The 24,353-nt window shown below is 52.5% G+C and overlaps 1 protein-coding gene across 1 annotated transcript in view; it reads left to right on the top strand.

Annotated features, from left to right (window-relative positions):
- The window catches only part of LOC137380986 (inactive pancreatic lipase-related protein 1-like), a 106,909-nt gene extending 84,580 nt beyond the window's left edge, over positions 1–22,329 (top strand). The window contains exons 10-13 of the mRNA XM_068053406.1: positions 13,700–13,829; positions 15,837–15,948; positions 16,340–16,507; positions 22,108–22,329. Coding sequence (XP_067909507.1) covers positions 13,700–13,829; positions 15,837–15,948; positions 16,340–16,507; positions 22,108–22,177 — 480 coding nt within the window. The 3' untranslated portion in view covers positions 22,178–22,329. The remainder of the gene's footprint in view (positions 1–13,699; positions 13,830–15,836; positions 15,949–16,339; positions 16,508–22,107) is intronic.
- Positions 22,330–24,353: the final 2,024 nt, after the last annotated feature.

The raw sequence follows: 24,353 nt of genomic DNA, 5'->3' as shown, positions 1-24,353 counted from the left end.
CCGCCTTCGGACCCTGCAGAGATACCTGTACGTCGAGCGTCCTCCCAGATGGTGTGCGCTGGCGACGTATTTTTTCCGCCAGTGTCACTGCCTTCAAGACGACACGCAGCTCCCGGTGGAGTCCGTTAGCCGCGCCTCTCTGAGGGAGTTGCCTGTCTTTTACCGGGATCTTTTCCGAGTCTGGAACATGGTCGCCTCCAGTCAGGGCGCTCCCCCGCCGGCGGAGGAGAGCGCCTCGGCTGTCCGGGCGGCCGACTCTGGGGACGGTCCGGCGGGCGGAGGAGTAGCCAAAACCCCCGGGACGCCCCTCACTGCGGGTGGCGAGGGGGCTCGGGAGTGCGGAGCGATCCCGGCCGAGCCGACCCCCGCTCGGCCGGAACTGCTCATCGGACCCAGGCCCCGAAACCCTCCTCGGGAGCCGGTCCCGCACAACCCGAGCCGCCTCTCGGTAATGCCCTCCGTGCCATTCCAATCGGCGCGGAGGGGTTTCCTGTACGGGCTGTTCCTGCACACTCTCCACTTCCTCGCCCTCGTCAGCCGGCCGGACACGCCCTGGCGGTCCGCGTTGCCATCTGGCGGCGAGGGGAAACCCCGATGGAGGTCTCTCTACGCGGGAGTCTTCCCCCTTTACATCGGGGACCTGGGGTGGAGGGTGCTGCACAGAGCAGTCCCGTGCAATAGGCTTTTAAGTAGGTTCACGGACTCCCAGGCCACCTGTACTTTCTGCGGCCTGGACGAGTCCGTGTTCCACATTTATATGGAGTGTGCGAGATTGCAGCCCCTATTTGAGTATCTGAAGGGGCTGCTCCTCAAATTCTGGCTGCACTTCAGTCCCACGCTCCTGATCTTTGGGCACGCGGTGCGGAGGGGCTCGGGCCGGGAGGAGGATCTCCTCGTCGGTCTGCTCCTGGGCCTGGCCAAGGTGGCAATTCACAGGTCCAGGTTGCGGGCCGTCGGGGGGTCCGTCCTCCCCGATTGCCTGCCCCTCTTCCGCGGTTACGTTCGCGCCCGGGTGTCCCTGGAAAAGGAGCATGCGGTGTCAGCCGGTACGCTTGAGGCCTTCCGCGACCGGTGGGCACCGCAGGGACTGGAGTGCATCGTCGACGCCGAGAATGGCATTTTAATTTGAGTTTTTTGTTTATTTATCTGTTTTAATAAAGTTATTTTAAAACTGTAAATATGTACATAAAGGGGGCCTGAGGGATAAAGGCCCCCTCGATGTGGAAAATATAAAAGGGGCCTGGGGTATAAAGGTCGCCTTGAGAAAAAAAAAGAAAAAAAAAAAAAAAAAACAGGATTGCCTGCTCTCTGATTTGGGAGCCTGAGTGTTGAGAGCCTCAACGAGGTGCAGCTGAGAGTGCTGGTGGCAGTTGGAGGTTGCAGAGGTGGAGAGAGGTGCTGCACTGAGCAAGGGAGAGCAGCTACCAACAAGCAGAGGAAAACTCCAACAACAGTCTCCATTAAAGAGAAGAAAGGGACATTTTTTTGGAAACAAGGCTTTGTCTGGAGGTGGGTGCTGAACACCAGTAATTTACTTTGGACTGTTGGGGGAGGAACAAGTGGCTGGAACAACAAGGGGTGGGGCTGCCAATTCAACAGGAATCTGTGCTGCTGCAAAAGCACACAGGGAAGCTCCCTCCCCACCCCAATTGCCAAGCCTGGGTCAGCTGAAGCTGCCCAGCTAAACAGACTGAAGGGGATAGATAGTGCCTGGGCAGCTTCAGCTGACCCAGGTGAAGACGACTCCCCCAACCAGAAGACCGGAAGACCAACTTCAAAGACTGTTTGTTTTAAGTGTACTGTGAGCACCACCTCCAGAAAGCAAGTCATCCCTTTCAGCCTGCCTTTGCCTCTCCTCTCTTACCTCAGCCTCTCCACTAACCTGTTGTTTGTTTGTTTGTCTTTTCAAATTTTTCTGTGAATCTGTTATTTAGTGTGCAAGTCCACAATTTGGGGTGGGTTTAGCTCTTGGACCCATGGCAAGCCCTTCATCACCGGTGGCGGGGCCCTCTACTACCTACGCAGCTGCAGCTTCTGTGGCTGCCCACGTGGCCCCGTCACCCTTTAAATTATTGACATGCAGCCATGGGGTGAAGAGCTATCCCCACCCCAACATGTCTATTGAGGCCTGCGTTAAGGCAATGGCCGTGGTTGTCGGCCCCTCGGCCATTGTTGCGGCCTCAAAGATGTATGGGAAGGCTGTGTTCTTTTTGAAGACCGAGCGGGCGGTGTCCCTGGCCCTGAGTAAAGGGCTCACTGTGGGGGGGACCTTCCTGCCAGTGGACCCTCTGGGGGCCACTGCGCATCGGATAATGTTGTCCAACGTCCCACCCTTCATTCCCAGTGAGCTCCTCCTCCCCCACCTGCACCATCTGGGGGAGGTGAGGTCGGGGATCACCCCAGTCCGGCTTGGTCTTCGGGAGCACAGCCTCCAACATGTCTACTCCTTCCGCCGCCAGTTATTTATGCAGCTGGCGCGGGAGGAGGACACGGAGGGCCAATTTAATGTGGAGTTCCAGGGGACGGCCTACCGCGTCTTTTGGACCTCGGACGGGGCGCGGTGCCACGTCTGCAAGGGGGTGGGGCATGTTCGTAAGAACTGCCCCAACCTCCCGGCCGCCAGCTCCACCTCGGCGGCCCAGAGTGGTTCCACAGCACCTCCTCCCACTCCCCCCGCACATCCAACAGACACCGCTCAGTCGGTTCCGGAGGCTGTGGTTTTCACAGCCTCTGGCGGGGAGGGGAGCGTCCGTCCGAGCGGAAGGAAGACGCGGGGAAAAAAGAAACATCGTGAGGCGCGTCCCCTGGACACTTTGACTCAACCCGAGCCTGAGCTCAGCCCAAAGCCCATTCCCATGGAATCCACCTGTCCCAGGGCTGGGCTCAGGCCCAGGGTGACTAAAAAAGGAAAAAAGGGTGCGGAGGCGGAGGCCTCTGATGACATGGAGGTCTCTGAGTCTCCGCGCCCAAGTGCGAAAAAGAGGAGAAGGCACCCCTCCACAGAAATAACACAGGGCCCTGAGGTGCAGGGCCCATCTGTTGGAGGGGAGCAGCCTCCTGTTTCTGGTCCTCAGGTGCCCCCTACCGCCACCACCAAGGCTGCAAAGTCCGGGCAGGTGCTCCCTATTCCTCAGGATGGAGGGGAGGGGATGGCCCCGGTACGTGAGGCCCCTCCTGAAGGAGTAAGTGGGGCCCTGCGTGTGGTGGGGGAGCCTGGGGAAACCGCCCATTCCGCCACTGCTACTGGGTCGGGTGTCCTGAATGAAGGGGAGGGCGAGGCCCCAGAGGGTCGGGCCTCCCAGCCGGAGTCCACCACCAACCAGGAGACACCCGACCCAGTTATAACTGAGAATGCTGCCCCATCTGCTGGGCCTGTGGGTGCTGGCGGAGCGGGAGATGGCCTCCTCTCGCCGCCTCCAGTCTCGGCTCCGGCTGGTTTCCCGGAGTCCGGAACTTCTGTCTCCTCTGGACCAGTCATTGGCCTGGGGATGGAGGTGGAGGGGGGTCCTGAACCGCTGGTGCCTACAGGCTCCAGTTTCACAATAGAACCCAGAGAGGACTCCTCCGCCATCGATCCTGGGGGTGGGATCATGACGGAGGCGGGACCAGCTGGCGCGGCCGGGACGTCCGCCCCACAGTGTGTGGTGGATGTGTCAGCCGCTGGCGGTGACGACCCGGAGGAGGATGGGGATTCGGTGTTGGGCACGGAGGATGACCTTGATTCCATCGCCAGTGAGGTGGTGGAGTCCCTCGTGCCTCCCACCGAATCTCCTCTCATCCCCACGGCGGAACTCCGGGATTTCCTCGCGGCTTGCAGAGGTTGCCGCAGTAAAGTTCAGCTGGCCCTCGACCGTTGGTCGAATCTGGCGCTGATCATCCAGTCCGTCCGTGCCGCCCTTAAGATAGCGGGCAAGCGCGCGGACGTGAAACTGGTTGAGAGGCGCCGTTTTAATGTGTTCCTCAATGGGTTGCTGGGGGAGTGGAGGGCCAGGTGCACTTCCACTCCCTCCTCACAGTGAGGTGTTGGTGACGGGTTTTAAGTACCTTTGACATGAAGATAACCATAGCCAGCCTCAACATCAACGGCAGCAGAGGGGCTCACCGCAGATTTCACAATCTCTCAGTCCTTAGGGAAGGGAGATACGCGGTGAGCTTTCTGCAGGAAACCCACACCGTTCCGGGAGACGAAGCCACCTGGCTCCTGGAGTGGCAGGGTGGGGTCTACATGAGTCACCTCACCCCTATTTCTAGTGGGGTGGCTATCTTGTTGGCCCCGACTTTTCAGCCGGAGATTTTGGGGGTCAAGGAGCTAGTGCCGGGCCGCTTGCTCCACCTCGCCGTTCGCCTGGGTAGCGTGCCGCTCCACTTTGTGAACGTGTACGCGCCCAGGCCCGGCGCTTTGCAAGCGCGCTTCTTTGAAGAAGTGTCCGCTCTCTTGAGCTCCATCGATAGCGGCGAGTGCATCATCCTCGGGGGGGATTTTAACTGCACCCTCGAGGTGGGGGATCGCTCCGGTCCCCAGCGCGGCCAAGCGTCGGTGGAGAAGTTGAGGGGACTGATCAGCTCCCTTAACTTGGTGGACGTCTGGCGTAATCTCCATCCCGACTCCAGCGCCTTCACGTGGAGGTCTGGAGGAGGGGGGTCGCGGATCGACCGCCTCTACATTTCGCAGGCGTACGTCTCCCGCGTTTCGGCGGCCTCCATGCGGCTGGTGCCGTGCTCGGACCACCGCCTGGTGTGGGCGGAGTTCACTCCGCTCCGCACGCGGGCGGGGTCCGCGTACTGGCACTTTAACAACCGGCTGCTGGAGGACGTGCGATTTCGGGACTCGTTCTGTCGATTCTGGGCCGACTGGAGAAGGAAGCAGGGGGGCTTCCCCTCCTTGAGGCTATGGTGGGATGTGGGCAAGACTCACATCCGCGTCTTCTGTCAGGAGTGCGCGAAGTGGTCGACCAAGAGGCGGGAAGCCGAGATCGGGCGCCTTGAGAGGGAGGTGCTCGACTTGGAATCCCGCCTCGGTCATGCCGTCGTGGACCCGGCCCTGTGGCAGGCGTACAAAGAGAAGAAGGGCGCGCTGAGGAACCTGCAGCTCATAGGGTCCCGAGGCGCGTACGTGAGGTCGCGGATCCAGATCCTGGAAGATTTGGACCGCGCCTCTCCCTTCTTCTACTCGCTGGAAAAATGGCGGGGGGTCCGTAAGCAGCTCGTCGAGCTGCTGGCCGACGACGGATCCTCCATCACGGATCCGGAGGGAATGGGCCTCCTGGTCCGGACGTATTACAGTGCGTTGTTCTCTCCGGATCCGTCCAGCGAGGATGCGCGCAGAGTTTTGTGGGAGGACCTGCCGCAGGTCAGCCCGGAGGGCGCCGAAGGATTGGAGGCTCCGCTCACATTGGCGGAGCTGACTGGCGCCCTCCACCAGCTCTTGAGGGGCAAATCCCCAGGGCTGGATGGGTTGACCGTGGAGTTCCTCAGGGCGTTCTGGGACGTCCTGGGGGACGATTACGCGCGGGTCCTGGGGGAAAGCCTGGCGACCGGGGAGATGCCCCTCTCGTGGCGCAGGGCGGTTATCGTCCTGCTGCCGAAGAGGGGCGATCTCCGCCTGCTTAAAAACTGGCGTCCGGTCTCCCTCCTCAGCACGGATTATAAGATCTTTGCCCGGGCTATGTCTACCCGCCTGGGCTCCGTGCTGGCCCACATGATCCACCCCGACCAGTCCTACACGGTCCCGGGCCAGTCCATCCAGGACAACATCCACCTGGTCCGGGACCTGATCCATCTTTCCCAGAGGACTGGTCAGTCGGTCGCCTTTCTCTCCCTCGATCAGGAGAAGGCGTTCGACGGGGTGGATCACGATTACCTTTTCGGGACTCTGCGCGCTTTCGGACTCGGGCCGCATTTCGTGGCCCGGGTCCGACTTTTATATGCCGCCGCAGAGTGTCTAGTCAAAGTTAACGGGTCCTTGACGGCGCCCCTTCGATTTGGGAGAGGAGTGCGTCAGGGGTGCCCCATGTCCGGCCAATTGTATACCATCTGCGTGGAGCCCTTCCTGTGCCTGCTTCGCAGGAGGTTGACGGGATTGGCTCTGCGCGAGCCGGCCATGCGGGTCGTCCTCTCGGCTTACGCCGACGACGTGCTCCTCGCAATCACAGATCCCGTTGACTTGCGGAGGATGCGCGACTGCCAGCAGACCTTTTCTGCCACGTCCTCCGCGAGGATCAATTGGGAGAAATGTTCCAGACTCCTGGTTGGTCAGTGGCGGGTGGACTCCCTGCCGGAGGAGATGACACCTTTTGCGTGGAGCACCACGCACCTCCTCTATCTGGGAGTCCACCTTAGCCCCGCTGAGGAAGTCTGGCCGGCAAACTGGCAGGAGTTGGAGGCGAAAGTCACCGCTCGGCTGGGGCGCTGGACAGGACTGCTCCGAGTGCTTTCCTACAGGGGCCGAGCGTTGGTCATAAACCAACTGGTGGCCTCCATGCTGTGGTACCGGTTGGTCACTTTGGCCCCGCCCCCTGTATTTGCCACCAAGATCCAGAAGAAACTCGTCGATTTCTTCTGGGGCAAGAGGAAACACTGGGTCTCTGCCGCGGTCCTGAGTCTCCCGATCGAGGAGGGCGGTCAGTCGCTGGTGTGCGTCCGCACCCAGGCTGCGACTCTCTGCCTTCGGACCCTGCAGAGTTACCTGTACGTCGAGCGTCCTCCCAGATGGTGTGCGCTGGCGACGTATTTTTTCCGCCAGTGTCACTGCCTTCAAGACGACACGCAGCTCCCGGTGGAGTCCGTTAGCCGCGCCTCTCTGAGGGAGTTGCCTGTCTTTTACCGGGATCTTTTCCGAGTCTGGAACATGGTCGCCTCCAGTCAGGGCGCTCCCCCGCCGGCGGAGGAGAGCGCCTCGGCTGTCCGGGCGGCCGACTCCGGGGACGGTCCGGCGGGCGGAGGAGTAGCCGAAACCCCCGGGACGCCCCTCACTGCGGGTGGCGAGGGGGCTCGGGAGTGCGGAGCGATCCCGGCCGAGCTGATCCCCGCTCGGCTGGAACTGCTCATCGGACCCAGGCCCCGAAACCCTCCTCGGGAGCCGGTCCCGCACAACCCGAGCCGCCTCTCGGAAATGCCCTCCGTGCCATTCCAATCGGCGCGGAGGGGTTTCCTGTACGGGCTGCTCCTGCACACTCTCCACTTCCTCGCCCTCGTCAGCCGGCCGGACACGCCCTGGCGGTCCGCGTTGCCATCTGGCGGCGAGGGGAAACCCCGATGGAGGTCTCTCTACGCGGGAGTCTTCCCCCTTTACATCGGGGACCTGGGGTGGAGGGTGCTGCACAGAGCAGTCCCGTGCAATTGGCTTTTAAGTCGGTTCACGGACTCCCAGGCCAGCTGTACTTTCTGCGGCCTGGACGAGTCCGTGTTCCACATTTATACGGAGTGTGCGAGGTTGCAGCCCCTATTTGAGTATCTGAAGGGGCTGCTCCTCAAATTCTGGCTGCACTTCAGTCCCACGCTCCTGATCTTTGGGCACCCGGTGCGGAGGGGCTTGGGCCGGGAGGAGGATCTCCTCGTCGGTCTGCTCCTGGGCCTGGCCAAGGTGGCAATTCACAGGTCCAGGTTGCGGGCCGTCGGGGGGTCCGTCCTCCCCGATTGCCTGCCCCTCTTCCGCGGTTACGTTCGCGCCCGGGTGTCCCTGGAAAAGGAGCATGCGGTGTCCGCCGGTACGCTTGAGGCCTTCCGCGACCGGTGGGCACCGCAGGGACTGGAGTGCATTGTCGACGCCGAGAATGGCATTTTAATTTGAGTTTTTTTGTTTATTTATCTGGTTTTAATAAAGTTATTTTAAAAATATAAGTGTGTATATAAAGGGGGCCTGAGGGATAAAGGTCACCTTAAAAAAAAACGAAAAAAAAAAAACGGGGTTAGATACAGAGTAAAGCTCCCTCTACACTGTCCCCCATCAAACACTCCCAGGACAGGTACAGTACGGGGTTAGATACAGAGTAAAGCCTTTCTGTTTCTGATAGTTTAATATATACAGGGGCTCTTGCCATATCTTTCAGTATTGTTCATCTTTCTGATGATAGGAAATGCTGATAATGGTTTGTCTCGTCGGATATCCATTCGAGATCTCCTGAGATATGGACTGGGGAAATGAGGTGCTTCCCACAACAGATCTTAGTGGGCAGATTTATGTGATGTGTTCCATGGTCTGGGATTAATGGCCACTTTAGCTCGTTCCTCATCTTCCACTTGGAGTTGGTGTCTGCATTGTTCATGTCCTGTGTGGATTAGATTAGATTAGATTAGATTCGAGATACAGCACTGAAACAGGCCCTTCGGCCCACCGAGTCTGTGCCGAACATCAACCACCCATTTATACTAATCCTACACTAATCCCATATTCCTACTAAACATCCCCACCTGTCCCTATATTTCCCTACCACCTACCTATGCTAGTGACAATTTATAATGGCCAATTTACCTATCAAACCTGCAAGTCTTTTGGCTTGTGGGAGGAAACTGGAGCACCCGGAGAAAACCCACGCAGACACAGGGAGAACTTGCAAACTCCACACAGGCAGTACCCGGAATCGAACCCGGGTCCCTGGAGCTGTGAGGCTGCGGTGCTAACCACTGCGCCACTGTGCCGCCCTGTCCACTGTCTGTGAAGAAGGAGGTTGAAGCCAGGGACCTCAGTTGTTGGGTCAGTGAGGAGGTGTTTATGCTGGATGTATCCCACAGTTCCGTAATCTGGATATTTGTTGATAACCTACACACGGTCGTCCTGACTATGTTCGTTCATTGAGGACCTGTCAGCCAAGAAAACAGCCCAATGCCTGAAAGCGACCTCCTGATCTGAAACGCATGAAGACCTGTCAACCAAAGGTCCCTTTCAGGATCAACCAGCCAATCAAATTAGCACAGCACTCCACATTTACCCACAATGTTGAAGGTCTGTTCTGGAGAGATGTGTCAGTGAGCAATTTCCAATTGTAATGCTCCTCGCTGCCACAGGGTGGGGCCAGTGAACTTTCTCAGACTTCACAATACCAGACCTAGTCCAAAACTTCAATAGCTTTCTCCCAGTTTGAAATATTGCCAATCCCTCTCACACCTTCCCTCCTCTGCCCCTCCACAACTATCACCTCCTGTCCACTTACCCTCCACCTACCCTTCAGCTACTCTCCATCCTGCTGCGGAGATTTACTAACTGTACCGTTGACAGGATTGAGAGGAGCCATCCAGCCTAATCCCAATTCCAGCTCTTGGTCCGTAGCTTTGTAAGTTTTGGCACTTCAAATGCATATCCATGAGTTTTGTAAATGTTATGAGGGTTTCTGTCTCTACCACCCTTTCAGGCAGTGAGTTCCTGCCCCTCACCACCCTCTGGGTGAAACATTTCCCCTCAAATCCCCGGTAAACATCCTACCTCTTACCCTAAATCTAAGCCCCTCCTCGTTATGGACCGCTCAGCCAAGGGGACTCGGGTCTGCCTATCCACTCTATCCAGACCCCTCCTAATTTTATAACTTCAATTAGGTCTCCCCCACACCCACCCCCAACTTCTGTTCCAAAGAAAACAATCCTAGCCTATCCAATTGTTCCTCATAACTAAAACTTTCAATGCAAGGAACATCCTCGTAAATCTCCCCTGCATCCTCTCTACTGCAATTACATCTTTCCTATAGTGCAGTAAACACAACTGTATACAGTATTCCAGCTGTGGCCCAACTCCTGTTTTATACAATTCCAGCAAAACCTCCCAGCTTATACTTTGTTAGTCAAGGCAAGTATCCCATATGCCTTCTTGACCTCCTTACCCACCTCTCCAGCCACCTTCAGGGATGTGTGGCCATGCACTCCAAGGTCCCTCTGTTCCTCTACACATCTCAGTATCCTCCCATTTATTGTGTATTCCTTACCTTGTTAGCCTTCCCCAAATGCATTACCTCACAATTCTCTGGATTAAATCTCTATTTGCTACTGTTCTTCCCATCTGTCTCGTCCATTGATATCTTCCTGCAGTCCACAGCTTGCTTCTTCATTATCAACCACTTCTCTATCGTCTGCAAACTTCTTAATCATACCCGCTACATTCAAGTCCAAATCATTGATGTATACCACTCTAAGCAAAGGACCAAGTACTGAGCCCTGCAAACCCCCACTGGAAACAGTCCTAGAGTCTCAAAAACACCCATCAACCATTGCTTTGCTTCCTGCATCTAAGCCAATTTTGGATCCAACTCGTCATTTTGCCTTGGATCCCATGGGCTTTTACTTTCGTGACCAGTCTGCCATGTGGGACCTTGGCTCAAGCCTTGCTAAAATCTATATAGACTACAGCAAATGCACTACCTTCATCGACCCTCCTTGTTATCTCCTCAAAAGATTCAATCATGTTAATCAGACACGACCTTCCCTTAACAAATCCGTGCTGACTGTCTTTGATTAATCCGTGTCTTTCTAAATGAAGATTTATCCTGTCCCTCAGAATCTTTTACAATAATTTTCCAGGCTGACTGACCTGTAATTATTCAGTCTATCCCTTTCTCCCTTCTTAAACTATGGTACAAGATGAGCTGTCCTCCAGTCCTTTGGCACCGCAGCAGTAGCCAGAGAGGATTGGAAAACGATGGTCAGAGCCTCTACTAGTTTTTCTCTTGCTTCCCTTAACAGCTTAGGATACATTTTGTCAGGGCCTGGGGTTTGATCCACTTTCAAAGATGTTAAACCCCTTAATACTTCCTCACTATTTTAATTTCATCTAATATTTCACTCTCCTGCTCCCTGATTGCAATGTCTGTATTGTCCTCTCTTTTGTCAAAACAGATGCAAAGTATTCATTAAGAACCATATCCACGTCCTCCGCCTCCACACACAGGGTTACCCTTATGGTCCCTAATAGGCCCTACTCTTTCTTCAGTTATCCTCTTGCTCTTTATGTGTTTATAAAAAAAAACGTTGGATTTTCCTTTATTTTACTTGCCAATATTTTTACATGTGCTCTCTTTGCTTTCCTAATTTCCTTATACATTTCACCCCCACACTTTTTATACTCCTCTAGGTTTTCTTCAGTATTGAGCCCTCAGTATCTGTCATAAGCTTCCCTTTTTTTCTTTATCCTCTCCTTTAAGCCCATTGACATCCAGGAGGCTCTGGATTCATTGGTTCCGCTCCTTTTCTTTAAGGGAACATACTTGCTCTGAATCCTCACCATCTCTTTCTTGAATTCCTCCCACTGATCTGGCACTGATTTACCTTCTAGTAGCTGTTTCCAGTCCACTTTAGCTAAATCACATCTCAGCTTAATAAAGTTAGCTTTTCCTCAATTGAAAACTGTTATTCCTGGTCTATCTTTGTCCTTTTCCATAACTACCCTAAATCTAACTAAATTATGATCACTTCCACCAAACTGCTCCCCAACTGATTCCCCTTCCACCTGCCCAGCTTCATTCTCTAAAACTAAGTCTGGAATCGCCCCCTCTCTTGTTGGATTTACTACGTACTGGCTAAAAAATTCTCCTGAATGTTTTTGAAGAATTCTGCTCCCTCTCTGCTTTTCACACTAATTCTATTCCAGTTAATATTAGGGTAGTTGAAATCCCCCACTATTACTGCCCTGTTGTTTTTGCACTTCTCAGAGATTTATCTACATATTTGCTCTTCTATCTCTCTCTGACTGTTTGGGGGTCTATAGTACACTCCCAGTGGTGTGATTGCTGCCTTTTTGTTCTTCATTCCAACCCATATGGCCTCATTTGATGATCCTTGCACCATGTTATCCCTTCTCACAGCTTTAGTTATTTTGTTAATCAATATTGCAACCACCCCCTCCATTTTTATCCCTTTCTCTATCTGATCTGAAATCCCTGTAGCCAGGAATGTTGAGCTGCCATTCCTGCCCTACTTTCAGTCATGTCTCAGTAATAGCTACATCATAGTCCCATGTCCCACGTGTCAATCTGTGCTCTCAGCTCATCTGTCCTATTCCTTAGACTTCTTGCATTGAGGTCTATACCATTTAGCATTGCCAAACTCCCTTCTTGTCTAGTCTCTAGCTTTTGTTTCCTCTGCCCTCCAAACACACTTACTAGTTTTCTGCCTTCCATTTCCTACTTTTCTTCTCTCCCTTCTCCTGCTTCATCTACTCTCAGGTTCCCATCCCCCTGCCAAGTAGTTTAAACCCTTCCCAACAGCACTAGCAAAACCCCCTGCGAGGATATTGGTCCCAGTTCTGTTGAGGTGCAACCTGTCCGGCTTGTACAGATCCCACCTCTCCCAGAAGTGGTCCCAATCCCTCAGGAATCTAAAGCCCTCCTTCCTGCATCATCTCTGCAGCCACGTATTCATCAGCTCTATCTTCCTCTTTCTGTATTCACAAGCATGTGGCACCAGGAGTAATCCAGAGATTACTATCTTTGAACTCCTACTTTCCAATCTCTCTCCTAGCTCCCTAAACTCTGCCTGCAGGACCTCGTCCCTCTTTCTGCCTATGTCATTGTGCTGATTATGGACCGTGACCTCTGGCTGTTTACCCTCCTCCCTCAGAATGTCCTGCAGTCACTCAGGGGCCTCCTTGACTCTGGCACCAGGGATGCAACATAACATCCTGGAGTCAAGTCTGTGGCTGCAGAAGCACCTGTTTGTTCCCCTCACTATTGAATCCCCTACCACAATTGTTCTTGCACTGTTTTTCCTCCAAACCCCCCGATGCAGCTGAGCCACCTGTGGTGCCATGGACTTGGCTTTACCTGCACTCCCCAGCGGAACCATCACTCTCACCAGTATTCACAATTGAATACCGGTTGGAGAGTGAGATGTACTCATGGGATCACTGCCCTGCCTGCCTGGTCCTCCTTGTCCTTTGCACTGTCTCCCATTCCCCCTTTGCCTGCACATTTTGAGCTACGGGGTGACCACCTCCAGAAACGTGCTCTCAGCCTCAAGGATGCCCTATACTGACTCCATCCAGCGCTCAAGCTCTGAAACCTGGAGCTCGAGCTGCTCCAGCTGGTGACACTTTCTATATATGTGGTCATCCAGACCACGAGAAGCATCCGGGATTTCCCCTATAGCACAAGATGTGCATTCCACGGTGCTGAGGTTCCCTACCATACCTGTACTTTCTAGACCATTATCTAGAAACACTTCCCAGCTCCTCACCAGCTCTCACTGTCTCCTGCTCTCTCACTTGCATCACTCCTTGCCTTGTAAAGACCTGAACAGCACCTTCACCCTCACTGCACCCAGTGCCCCGAGTTGAATTCTCTGTTGAAGCTGTACTCTGTCGAGCTGGAATTCATGCTCCTTTATCCCTGTTCTTAAGTAATACAGGAAATTAACAAAACTGATCCATGAAAAGCTGAAATTGAGATAGTTACCTGAGAGCTTCTGTCCTTTCCCCACATCCTGCACCCGACTGTCCCTCTGGCATTTAACCCTGGGGTTTTCCTGATTCCCTGTACTGGGGTGTCAGGCAGCTTGAGTTTGTACTACTCGGCTGGGATGTGGGGGTGGGAATGGGATGGGGGAGTTCTGACAGGTTCAGCAGGTTCTGCTGAATATGGAGTAAAGCCTGAGGATCAACTTGTTGATCTATCAACAACTTGGGATCGTTCCGTGTATCCATTTCTACAAATGCCACAGCAAAGCTGAGAGTTGTGGTGATAATCTGAAGGTGCTGATTAATAAAGAAATGTGTTTTTCCCAGGAGAAATGCTTTGCCTGTCCAGCTGAAGGTTGTCCAACTATGGGATATAACATTGGGACATATCGACCAGCACCTGGCCTTCTGCACCAGAGATTCTACCTTAAAACTGGGGAATCCAGTCCCTTTGGACGTGAGTGTTGACCCGACTGTAGACTTGAGAAGCTCTTTGTCCCTCCATACCCTCTCCTGTCTGATGTTATATTTCAGTGGAGTGAGTAAATCTGAGCCTTTTTCCTGGACACCTTGCGTGCCAGCTGTGGAAGGGATTGCCACACTCCACTCAGCCTTTACAGCCACAACAGGCGATGTTCAACTCAGAAGTGAGATACACCTGGGGCACAGTCCATCGTCTCCCGAGACAAACCGATGCCACGACTATGGGGCAGACACAGCATTGTGCACGTGGGACCAGAGAAATACAAGAGTGACTTGGCCAATGGGCTTGGGAACACAGTCAAAAGAAAATGGGCCCGAGTCTTAACTTTCTGCTGAATAGATCTCAGAAAAGAATGGATCTGAAAGCAGCCCAAAAAACCTCAAACCTCGCACCCAGTCCCTCAGACCTTCACACCCAGTCCAAAGAACAAAGAACAGTACAGCACAGGAACAGGCCATTCGGCCCTCCAAGCCTGCGCCGATCTTGATGCCTGCCTAAACTAACACCTTCTGCATTTTCGGGGCCCATATCCCTCTATTCCCTTCTTATTCATGTATTTGTCAAGATGTCTCTTAAATGTCGCTATCGTACCTGCTTCCACCACCTCCCCCGGCAGCAAGTTCCAGGCACTCACCACCCTCTGTGTAAAGAACTTGCCTCGCACATCCCCTCTAAACTTTGCCCCTCGCATCTTAAACCTATGTCCCCTAGTAACTGACTCTTCCACCCTGGGAAAAAGCTTCCGACTATCCACTCTGTCCATGCCGCTTATAACTTTGTAAACCTCTATCATGTCGCCCCTCCACCTCCGTCGTTCCAGTGAAAACAATCCGAGTTTATCCAACCTCTCCTCATAGCTAATGCCCTCCAGACCAGGCAACATCCTGGTAAACCTCTTCTGTACCCTCTCCAAAGCCTCCACATCCTTCTGGTAGTGTGGCGACCAGATTTGCACGCAATATTCTAAGTGTGGCCTAACTAAGGTTCTGTACAGCTGTAACATGACTTGCCAATTTTTATACTCTATGCCTCGACCGATGAAGGCAAGCATGCCGTATGCCTTCTTGACTACCTTATCCACCTGCGTTGCCACTTTCAGTGACCAGTGGACCACTACGCCCAGATCTCTCTGCCTGTCAATACTCCTAAGGGTTCTGCCATTTACTGTATACCTCCCACCTGCATTCGACCTTCCAAAATGCATTACCTCACATTTGTCCGGATTGAACTCCATCTGCCATTTCTCCGCCCAAGCCTCCAACCGATCTATATCCTGCTGTATCCTCTGACAATCCTCATCACTATCCGTAACTCCACCAACCTTTGTGTCGTCCGCAAACTTACTAATCAGACCAGCTACATTTTCCTCCAAATCACTTATATATACTACAAACAGCAAAGGTCCCAGCACTGATCCCTGCGGAACACCACTAGTCACATCCCTCCATTCAGAAAAGCACCCTTCCACTGTTACCCTCTGTCTTCTATGACAGAGCCAGTTCTGTATCCATCTTGCCAGCTCACCTCTGATCCCATGTGACTTCACCTTTTGTACCAGTCTGCTATGAGGCACCTTGTCAAAGGCTTTACTGAAGTCCATATAGATAACATCCACTGCCCTTCCTTCATCAATCATCTTCGTCACTTCCTCAAAAAACTCAATCAAATTAGTGAGACACGACCTCCCTTTCACAAAACCATGCTGTCTCTCGCTAATATATTCAGTTGTTTCCAAATGGGAGTAAATCCTGTCCCGAATAATCCTCAAACCTTTGCACCCGGTCCCTCAAACCTTCGCACCCGGTCCCTCAAACCTTCGCACCCGGTCCCTCAAACCTTCGCACCCAGTCCAATAAACATCAGGAAGTCTCAGACCTCAATGATTAAACTCTACTACAACTATCCCAACATAGCAGCTGTGCCCACCTCTATCACTGTGACTGACTCACTAACTCCTTTCTCTTCTCTCTTGACCCACAGTTTGGCGGTATAATGTGTCCGTAACACTTTCTGGCTCTACCTCTGTGTCTGGTGTCCTGAATGTGGCCTTGTATGGAACCAAGGGGAACACACGACAGCATAGAATCACAAAGTAAGTGTTAGTCTATTCAACATCTTGATTATAACATTGCTATATTATTGTACTCACCGTTTGAACCAAATATTCTGTCCCTTAATAAATATTCTGTCTCTTTATTAAAGAATAGTGCTTCATTACAATACACATTCTTTTATTAAAATATTCTACTCTTTAATTATAATATTTCAGCCTTTCCTGATGATACCCATCTCTAATGTGGGACAGTTGCTGCTTTGGGTCAAACTCTGTCTTTGAGTCTCTGAGTGGTGTGCAGAGATAATGTGCAGCTTCTCGGGGGAAGGACTGAACAGTTCACTGGATCACACGCTGACTTCTCAGCTCAGAGACTGGGGTTAAAATAAAAACAGGAAATTAAATCCAGGAATCTTTTGTGTTTTTCTAGAGAAAAACTCTACCCGGATAAAACATACTGGGCTCTCATTGATGTAGAACTGGATGTGGGAGATCTTACCAAAGTGAAGTTTCTGTGGGACAACAGTGTGATAAACATATTCCACCCTCAACTAGGAGCCAAGACCATCACTGTGGAACAAGCGAAGGACCGCACCAGGTCAGTCAGTGCTGCCCTCCATGTTTGGCTTCATAGTGAAGGCAGGATGTGATGGCACTGCTGGGGACATGGGGAGACAGAGAGGATAACCTCAGGCTGGACATCTGGGCACTGGCAAAGAGGAGTTGGGCATGGCTTAGGCTAGTAACCTCCTTTCAAAGGATTGTGGGGTTCCAAACTTCAATCCAGATTTTAGCACATAAATAAAGACAAGAAATGCTGGAAATACTCAGCAGGTCTGGCAGCATCTGTGGAGAAAGAAGCAGAGTTCACTTCTGATGAAAGGTCACTGACCTGAAACGTTAACTCTGCTTCTCTCTCCACAGATGCCGCCAGACCTGCTGAGTATTTCCAGCATTCCTTGTTTTTATTTCAGATTTCCAGCATCTGCAGTATTTTGCTTTTATTTTAGCACATAAACTTGGCCGACAGAACAGCGACAGCATGACAATGTCAGAGAGTCAGTACTGAGGCAGTGCTGCAGTGTCAGAGGGTCAGTACTGAGGGAGTGCTGCACTGTCGGAGAGTCAGTACTGAGGCAGTGCTGCAGTGTCAGAGGGTCAGTACTGAGGGAGTGCTGCACTGTTGGAGGGTCAGTACTGAGGGGGTGCTGCACTGTCAGAGGGTCAGTACTGAGGGGTGCTGCACTGTTGGAGGGTCAGTACTGAGGGGGTGCTGCACTGTCAGAGGGTCAGTACTGAGGGGTGCTGCACTGTCGGAGGGTCACTACTGAGGGAGTGCTTGCTGCACTGTCAGAGGTTCAGTACTGAGGGAGTGCTGCACTGTCGGAGGTTCAGTACTGAGGAAGTGCTGCACTGTCAGAGGTTCAGTACTGAGGGAGTGCTGCACTGTCAGAGGTTCAGTACTGAGGGAGTGCTGCACTGTCGGATGGTCAGTACTGAGGAAGTGCTGCACTGTCAGAGGGTCAGTACTGAGGGAGTGCTGCACTGTCGGATGGTCAGTACTGAGGGAGTGCTGCACTGTCAGAGGGTCAGTACTGAGGGAGTGCTGCACTGTCAGAGGTTCAGTACTGAGGGAGTGCTGCACTGTCGGATGGTCAGTACTGAGGAAGTGCTGCACTGTCAGAGGGTCAGTACTGAGGGAGTGCTGCACTGTCGGATGGTCAGTACTGAGGGAGTGCTGCACTGTCAGAGGGTCAGTACTGAGGGAGTGCTGCACTGTCAGAGGGTCAGTACTGAGGGACTGCTGCACTGTCAGAGGGTCAGTACTGAGGGAGTGCTGCACTGTCAGAGGGTCAGTACTGAGGGAGTGCTGCACTGTAGGAGAGTCAGTACTGAGGAAGTGAGCACTGTCGGAGAGTCAGTACTGAGGCAGTGCTGCAGTGTCAGAGGGTCAGTACTGAGGGAGTGCTGCACTGTCGGAGAGTCAGTACTGAGGCAGTGCTGCAGTGTCAGAGGGTCAGTACTGAGGGAGTGCTGCACTGTTGGAGGGTCAGTACTGAGGGGGTGCTGCACTGTCAGAGGGTCAGTACTGAGGGGTGCTGCACTGTTGGAGGGTCAGTACTGAGGGGGTGCTGCACTGTCAGAGGGTCAGTACTGAGGGGTGCTGCACTGTCGGAGGGTCACTACTGAGGGAGTGCTTGCTGCACTGTCAGAGGTTCAGTACTGAGGGAGTGCTGCACTGTCGGAGGTTCAGTACTGAGGGAGTGCTGCACTGTCAGAGGTTCAGTACTGAGGGAGTGCTGCACTGTCAGAGGTTCAGTACTGAGGGAGTGCTGCACTGTCGGATGGTCAGTACTGAGGAAGTGCTGCACTGTCAGAGGGTCAGTACTGAGGGAGTGCTGCACTGTCGGATGGTCAGTACTGAGGGAGTGCTGCACTGTCAGAGGGTCAGTACTGAGGGAGTGCTGCACTGTCAGAGGTTCAGTACTGAGGGAGTGCTGCACTGTCGGATGGTCAGTACTGAGGAAGTGCTGCACTGTCAGAGGGTCAGTACTGAGGGAGTGCTGCACTGTCGGATGGTCAGTACTGAGGGAGTGCTGCACTGTCAGAGGGTCAGTACTGAGGGAGTGCTGCACTGTCAGAGGGTCAGTACTGAGGGGGTGCTGCACTGTCAGAGGGTCAGTACTGAGGGAGTGCTGCACTGTCGGAGGGTCAGTACTGCGGGAGTGCTGCACTGTCGGAGGGTCAGTACTGAGGGGTGCTGCACTGTCGGAGGGTCAGTACTGAGGGAGTGCTGCACTGTCAGAGGGTCAGTACTGAGGGAGTGCTGCACTGTCAGAGGGTCAGTAGTGAGGGGTGCTGCACTGTCGGAGGGTCAGTAGTGAGGGAGTATGCACTGTCGGATGGTCAGTACTGAGGGAGTGCTGCACTGTCAGAGGGTCAGTACTGAGGAGGTGCTGCACTGTCAGAGGGTCAATACTGAGGGGGTGCTGCACTGTCAGAGGGTCAGTACTGAGGGGTGCTGCACTGTCGGAGGGTCACTACTGAGGGAGTGCTGCACTGTAGGAGGGTCAGTACTGAGGGAGTGCTGCACTGTCAGAGGGTCAGTACTGAGGGAGTGCTGCACTGTAGGAGGGTCAGTACTGAGGGAGTGCTGCACTGTCAGAGGGTCAGTACTGAGGGAGTGCTGCACTGTCGGAGGGTCAGTACTGAGGGAGTGCTGCACTGTCAGAGGGTCACTACTGAGGGAGTGCTGCACTGTCGGAGGGTCAGTACTGAGGGAGTGCTGCACTGTCAGAGGGTCAGTACTGAGGGAGTGCTGCACTGTCAGAGGGTCACTACTGAGGGAGTGCTGCACTGTCAGAGGGTCAGTACTGAGGGAGTGCTGCACTGTCGGATGGTCAGTACTGAGGGGTGCTACACTGTCGGAGGGTCACTACTGAGGGAGTGCTGCACTGTAGGAGGGTCAGTACTGAGGGAGTGCTGCACTGTCAGAGGGTCAGTACTGAGGGAGTGCTGCACTGTAGGAGGGTCAGTACTGAGGGAGTGCTGCACTGTCAGAGGGTCAGTACTGAGGGAGTGCTGCACTGTCAGAGGGTCAGTACTGAGGGAGTGCTGCACTGTAGGAGGGTCAGTACTGAGGGAGTGCTGCATTGTCAGAGGGTCAGTACTGAGGGAGTGCTGCACTGTCGGAGGGTCAGTACTGAGGGAGTGCTGCACTGTCAGAGGGTCAGTACTGAGGGAGTGCTGCACTGTAGGAGGGTCAGTACTGAGGGAGTGCTGCACTGTCAGAGGGTCAGTACTGAGGGAGTGCTGCACTGTCAGAGGGTCAGTACTGAGGGAGTGCTGCACTGTAGGAGGGTCAGTACTGAGGGAGTGCTGCATTGTCAGAGGGTCAGTACTGAGGGAGTGCTGCACTGTCGGAGGGTCAGTACTGAGGGAGTGCTGCACTGTCAGAGGGTCAGTACTGAGGGAGTGCTGCACTGTCAGAGGGTCACTACTGAGGGAGTGCCGCACTGTCAGAGGGTCAGTACTGAGGGAGTGCTGCACTGTCGGATGGTCAGTACTGAGGGGTGCTACACTGTCGGAGGGTCACTACTGAGGGAGTGCTGCACTGTAGGAGGGTCAGTACTGAGGGAGTGCTGCACTGTCAGAGGGTCAGTACTGAGGGAGTGCTGCACTGTAGGAGGGTCAGTACTGAGGGAGTGCTGCACTGTCAGAGGGTCAGTACTGAGGGAGTGCTGCACTGTCAGAGGGTCAGTACTGAGGGAGTGCTGCACTGTAGGAGGGTCAGTACTGAGGGAGTGCTGCACTGTAGGAGGGTCAGTACTGAGGGAGTGCTGCATTGTCAGAGGGTCAGTACTGAGGGAGTGCTGCACTGTCGGAGGGTCAGTACTGAGGGAGTGCTGCACTGTCAGAGGGTCAGTACTGAGGGAGTGCTGCACTGTAGGAGGGTCAGTACTGAGGGAGTGCTGCACTGTCAGAGGGTCAGTACTGAGGGAGTGCTGCACTGTCAGAGGGTCAGTACTGAGGGAGTGCTGCACTGTAGGAGGGTCAGTACTGAGGGAGTGCTGCATTGTCAGAGGGTCAGTACTGAGGGAGTGCTGCACTGTCGGAGGGTCAGTACTGAGGGAGTGCTGCACTGTCAGAGGGTCAGTACTGAGGGAGTGCTGCACTGTCAGAGGGTCAGTACTGAGGGACTGCTGCACTGTCAGAGGGTCAGTACTGAGGGAGTGCTGCACTGTCAGAGGGTCAGTACTGAGGGACTGCTGCACTGTCAGAGGGTCAGTACTGAGGGAGTGCTGCACTGTCAGAGGGTCAGTACTGAGGGAGCGCTGCACTGTCAGAGGGTCAGTACTGAGGGAGTGCTGCACTGTAGGAGGGTCAGTACTGAGGGAGTGCTGCACTGTAGGAGGGTCAGTACTGAGGGAGTGCTGCACTGTCAGAGGGTCAGTACTGAGGGAGCGCTGCACTGTCAGAGGGTCAGTACTGAGGGAGTGCTGCACTGTCAGAGGGTCAGTACTGAGGGACTGCTGCACTGTCAGAGGGTCAGTACTGAGGGAGTGCTGCACTGTCAGAGGGTCAGTACTGAGGGAGCGCTGCACTGTCAGAGGGTCAGTACTGAGGGAGTGCTGCACTGTAGGAGGGTCAGTACTGAGGGAGTGCTGCACTGTAGGAGGGTCAGTACTGAGGGAGTGCTGCAGTGTTGGTGGTGGTGTTTTGGATGTTCCTATCTGTAAGATTAGAATAGATATATTAACTTTGAAGGGGTGCACTGCAGATTCATCAGAATGTTACCAGTGCTCCAAAGGTTTGATTAAGAAGAGAGATTATATAAACAAGTGTTCCCTGGAATATAGAAGGTTACAGGATGATTTGAGTTTTAGCATTTAGAAACAAATGGATAGGGTAGATACTAGATCAATTAATAATTTTAAATCTGAGATCAATAGGTTTTTGTTCACTCTGGATATAAGGTGGGTGGATGGAGTTCGGAGTCAGATCAGCCATGATCTCATTGACTAATGGAACAAGCTCGAGGGGCTGAGTGGCCTCGTCCTGTTCTAATGTTTCTAATGGAGAGACAGTAAGCTGGAATTAAATGGGCTGAGGGGGATCCCTCAATCTAATTTATCCTCTGATTCCCAACCTAGACATTTACTGTGGTGTAAGAACTGGGGAGAATATTGGGGAGGCGGTGGTGTAGTGGTATTATCACAGGACTAGTAACCCAGAGATCCAGGGTATTGATCTGGGGACATGGGTTCAAATCCCACCACAGCAGAAGGTAGAATTTGAATTTAATTAATAAATCTGGAATTAAAAGCTAGTCTAATGATGGCCATGAAACCATTGTCGATTGTTGTAAAAACCCATCTGGTTCACTAATGTCCTTTAGGGAAGGAAATCTGCTGTCCTTACCTGGTCTGGCCTACATGTGACTCCAGACCCACAATAATGTGGTTAACTCTTACATACCCTCTGAAATGGCCTAGCAAGCCACTCAGTTGTATCTAACTGCTAGCACAGTGGGTGTACCTACCCCACATGGACTGCAGTGGTTCAAGAAGGCAGCTCACCACCACCTTCTCCAGGGTAATTAGGGATGGGCAATAAATGCTGGCCTGGCCAGCGTCACCCACATCCCATGAATGAATAAAAAAAATTCTAATTCCAGCTCCTTTTTTCTTCTCATAGTTTCAATTTTTGTGGAAACCAGGTGGTTAATGAGGAAACCCTACAAACCCTCACACCCTGTTCCAAATAGCAAACTGAGCTGAGACATCGCAGATCCACATCGCAGATCCACACCAAATCTGTTGGTTAGAGAAGCAAAATCTAGACTTGAATTCCCAAAGTTTCCACTGCAATGCTTCAGTGAATTGATGTGGGAAATTTGGAATGTAAGGGAGGGGGAGAATAAAGAACATCACCTTCATAAAGGATTCATCTCAAAGGGAAAGATTTTGAACCTGGACTGAACTAATATCAGGAAATCAGACCAAACGCTCCTGTAGAGACAACATTCTGAGGTGAGCCGGTATTTCCAGGCACAGAGCCAGGGAGACATTCCAATCATCGTCGGCGGACAACTTTAAAATTGGATCGAGCCTTCTGTACCAATCAAATAAAAAATCCACTTGTTCATTGGCTAATTTCATCTTTTGATAGAAAGGGAAATGGCAACAAACACACACATTACACTGAACTACATAGAGAATGGAGATGATCAATTAACTGGACCACTGGGAATTGATACAGTGGGAGTAAATGAGAAAGGGGATTGGGAAGTGAATGGGAAGGGGTTTGAGTCCATTGGGAATATGTACAATACGAGTGAATGGGAAGGGGTTTGGGTCCATTGGGATTATGTACAATAAGAGTGAATGGGAAGGGGTCCATTAGGATTATGTACAATACGAGTGAATGGACAGGGGTTTGGGTCCATTGGGATTATGTACAATACGAGTGAATGGACAGGGGTTTGGGTCCATTGGGATTATGTACAATACGAGTGAATGGACAGGGGTTTGGGTCCATTGGGATTATGTACAATACGAGTGAATGGACAGGGGTTTGGGTCCATTGGGATTATGTACAATAAGAGTGAATGGACAGGGGTTTGGGTCCATTGGGATTATGTACAATAAGAGTGAATGGACAGGGGTTTGGGTCCATTGGGATTATGTACAATACGAGTGAATGGGAAGGGGTCCATTAGGATTATGTACAATAAGAGTGAATGGGAAGGGGTTTGGGTCCATTGGGATTATGTACAATAAGAGTGAATGGACAGGGGTTTGGGTCCATTGGGATTATGTACAATACGAGTGAATGGACAGGGGTTTGGGTCCATTGGGATTATGTACAATAAGAGTGAATGGACAGGGGTTTGGGTCCATTGGGATTATGTACAATAAGAGTGAATGGACAGGGGTTTGGGTCCATTGGGATTATGTACAATACGAGTGAATGGGAAGGGGTCCATTAGGATTATGTACAATACGAGTGAATGGGAAGGGGTTTGGGTCCATTGGGATTATGTACAATAGGAGTGAATGGGAAGGGGTTTGGGTCCATTGGGATTATGTACAATAGGAGTGAATGGGAAGGGGTTTGGGTCCATTGGGAATATGTACAATAAGAGTGAATGGACAGGGGTTTGGGTCCATTGGGATTATGTACAATAGGAGTGAATGGGAAGGGGTTTGGGTCCATTGGGAATACGTACAATAAGAGTGAATGGACAGGGGTTTGGGTCCATTGGGATTATGTACAATAGGAGTGAATGGGAAGGGGTTTGGGTCCATTGGGAATACGTACAATAAGAGTGAATGGGAAGGGGTTTGGGTCCATTGGGATTATGTACAATAGGAGTGAATGGGAAGGGGTTTGGGTCCATTGGGATTATGTACAATAGGAGTGAATGGGAAGGGGTTTGGGTCCATTGGGATTATGTACAATAGGAGTGAATGGACAGGGGTTTGGGTCCATTGGGATTATGTACAATAAGAGTGAATGGACAGGGGTTTGGGTCCATTGGGATTATGTACAATAGGAGTGAATGGGAAGGTGTTTGGGTCCATTGGGATTATGTACAATAGGAGTGAATGGGAAGGGGTTTGGGTCCATTGGGATTATGTACAATAGGAGTGAATGGGAAGGGGTTTGGGTCCATTGGGATTATGTACAATAGGAGTGAATGGACAGGGGTTTGGGTCCATTAGGATTATGTACAATAGGAGTGAATGGGAAGGTGTTTGGGTCCATTGGGATTATGTACAATAGGAGTGAATGGGAAGGGGTTTGGGTCCATTGGGATTATGTACAATAGGAGTGAATGGGAAGGTGTTTGGGTCCATTGGGATTATGTACAATAGGAGTGAATGGGAAGGTGTTTGGGTCCATTAGGATTATGTACAATAGGAGTGAATGGGAAGGGG

The sequence above is a fragment of the Heterodontus francisci genome, chromosome 20 (genome assembly GCF_036365525.1).
Source record: "Heterodontus francisci isolate sHetFra1 chromosome 20, sHetFra1.hap1, whole genome shotgun sequence".
NCBI lineage: Eukaryota > Metazoa > Chordata > Chondrichthyes > Heterodontiformes > Heterodontidae > Heterodontus > Heterodontus francisci.
This window is presented reverse-complemented; position numbering and strand designations above follow the sequence as displayed.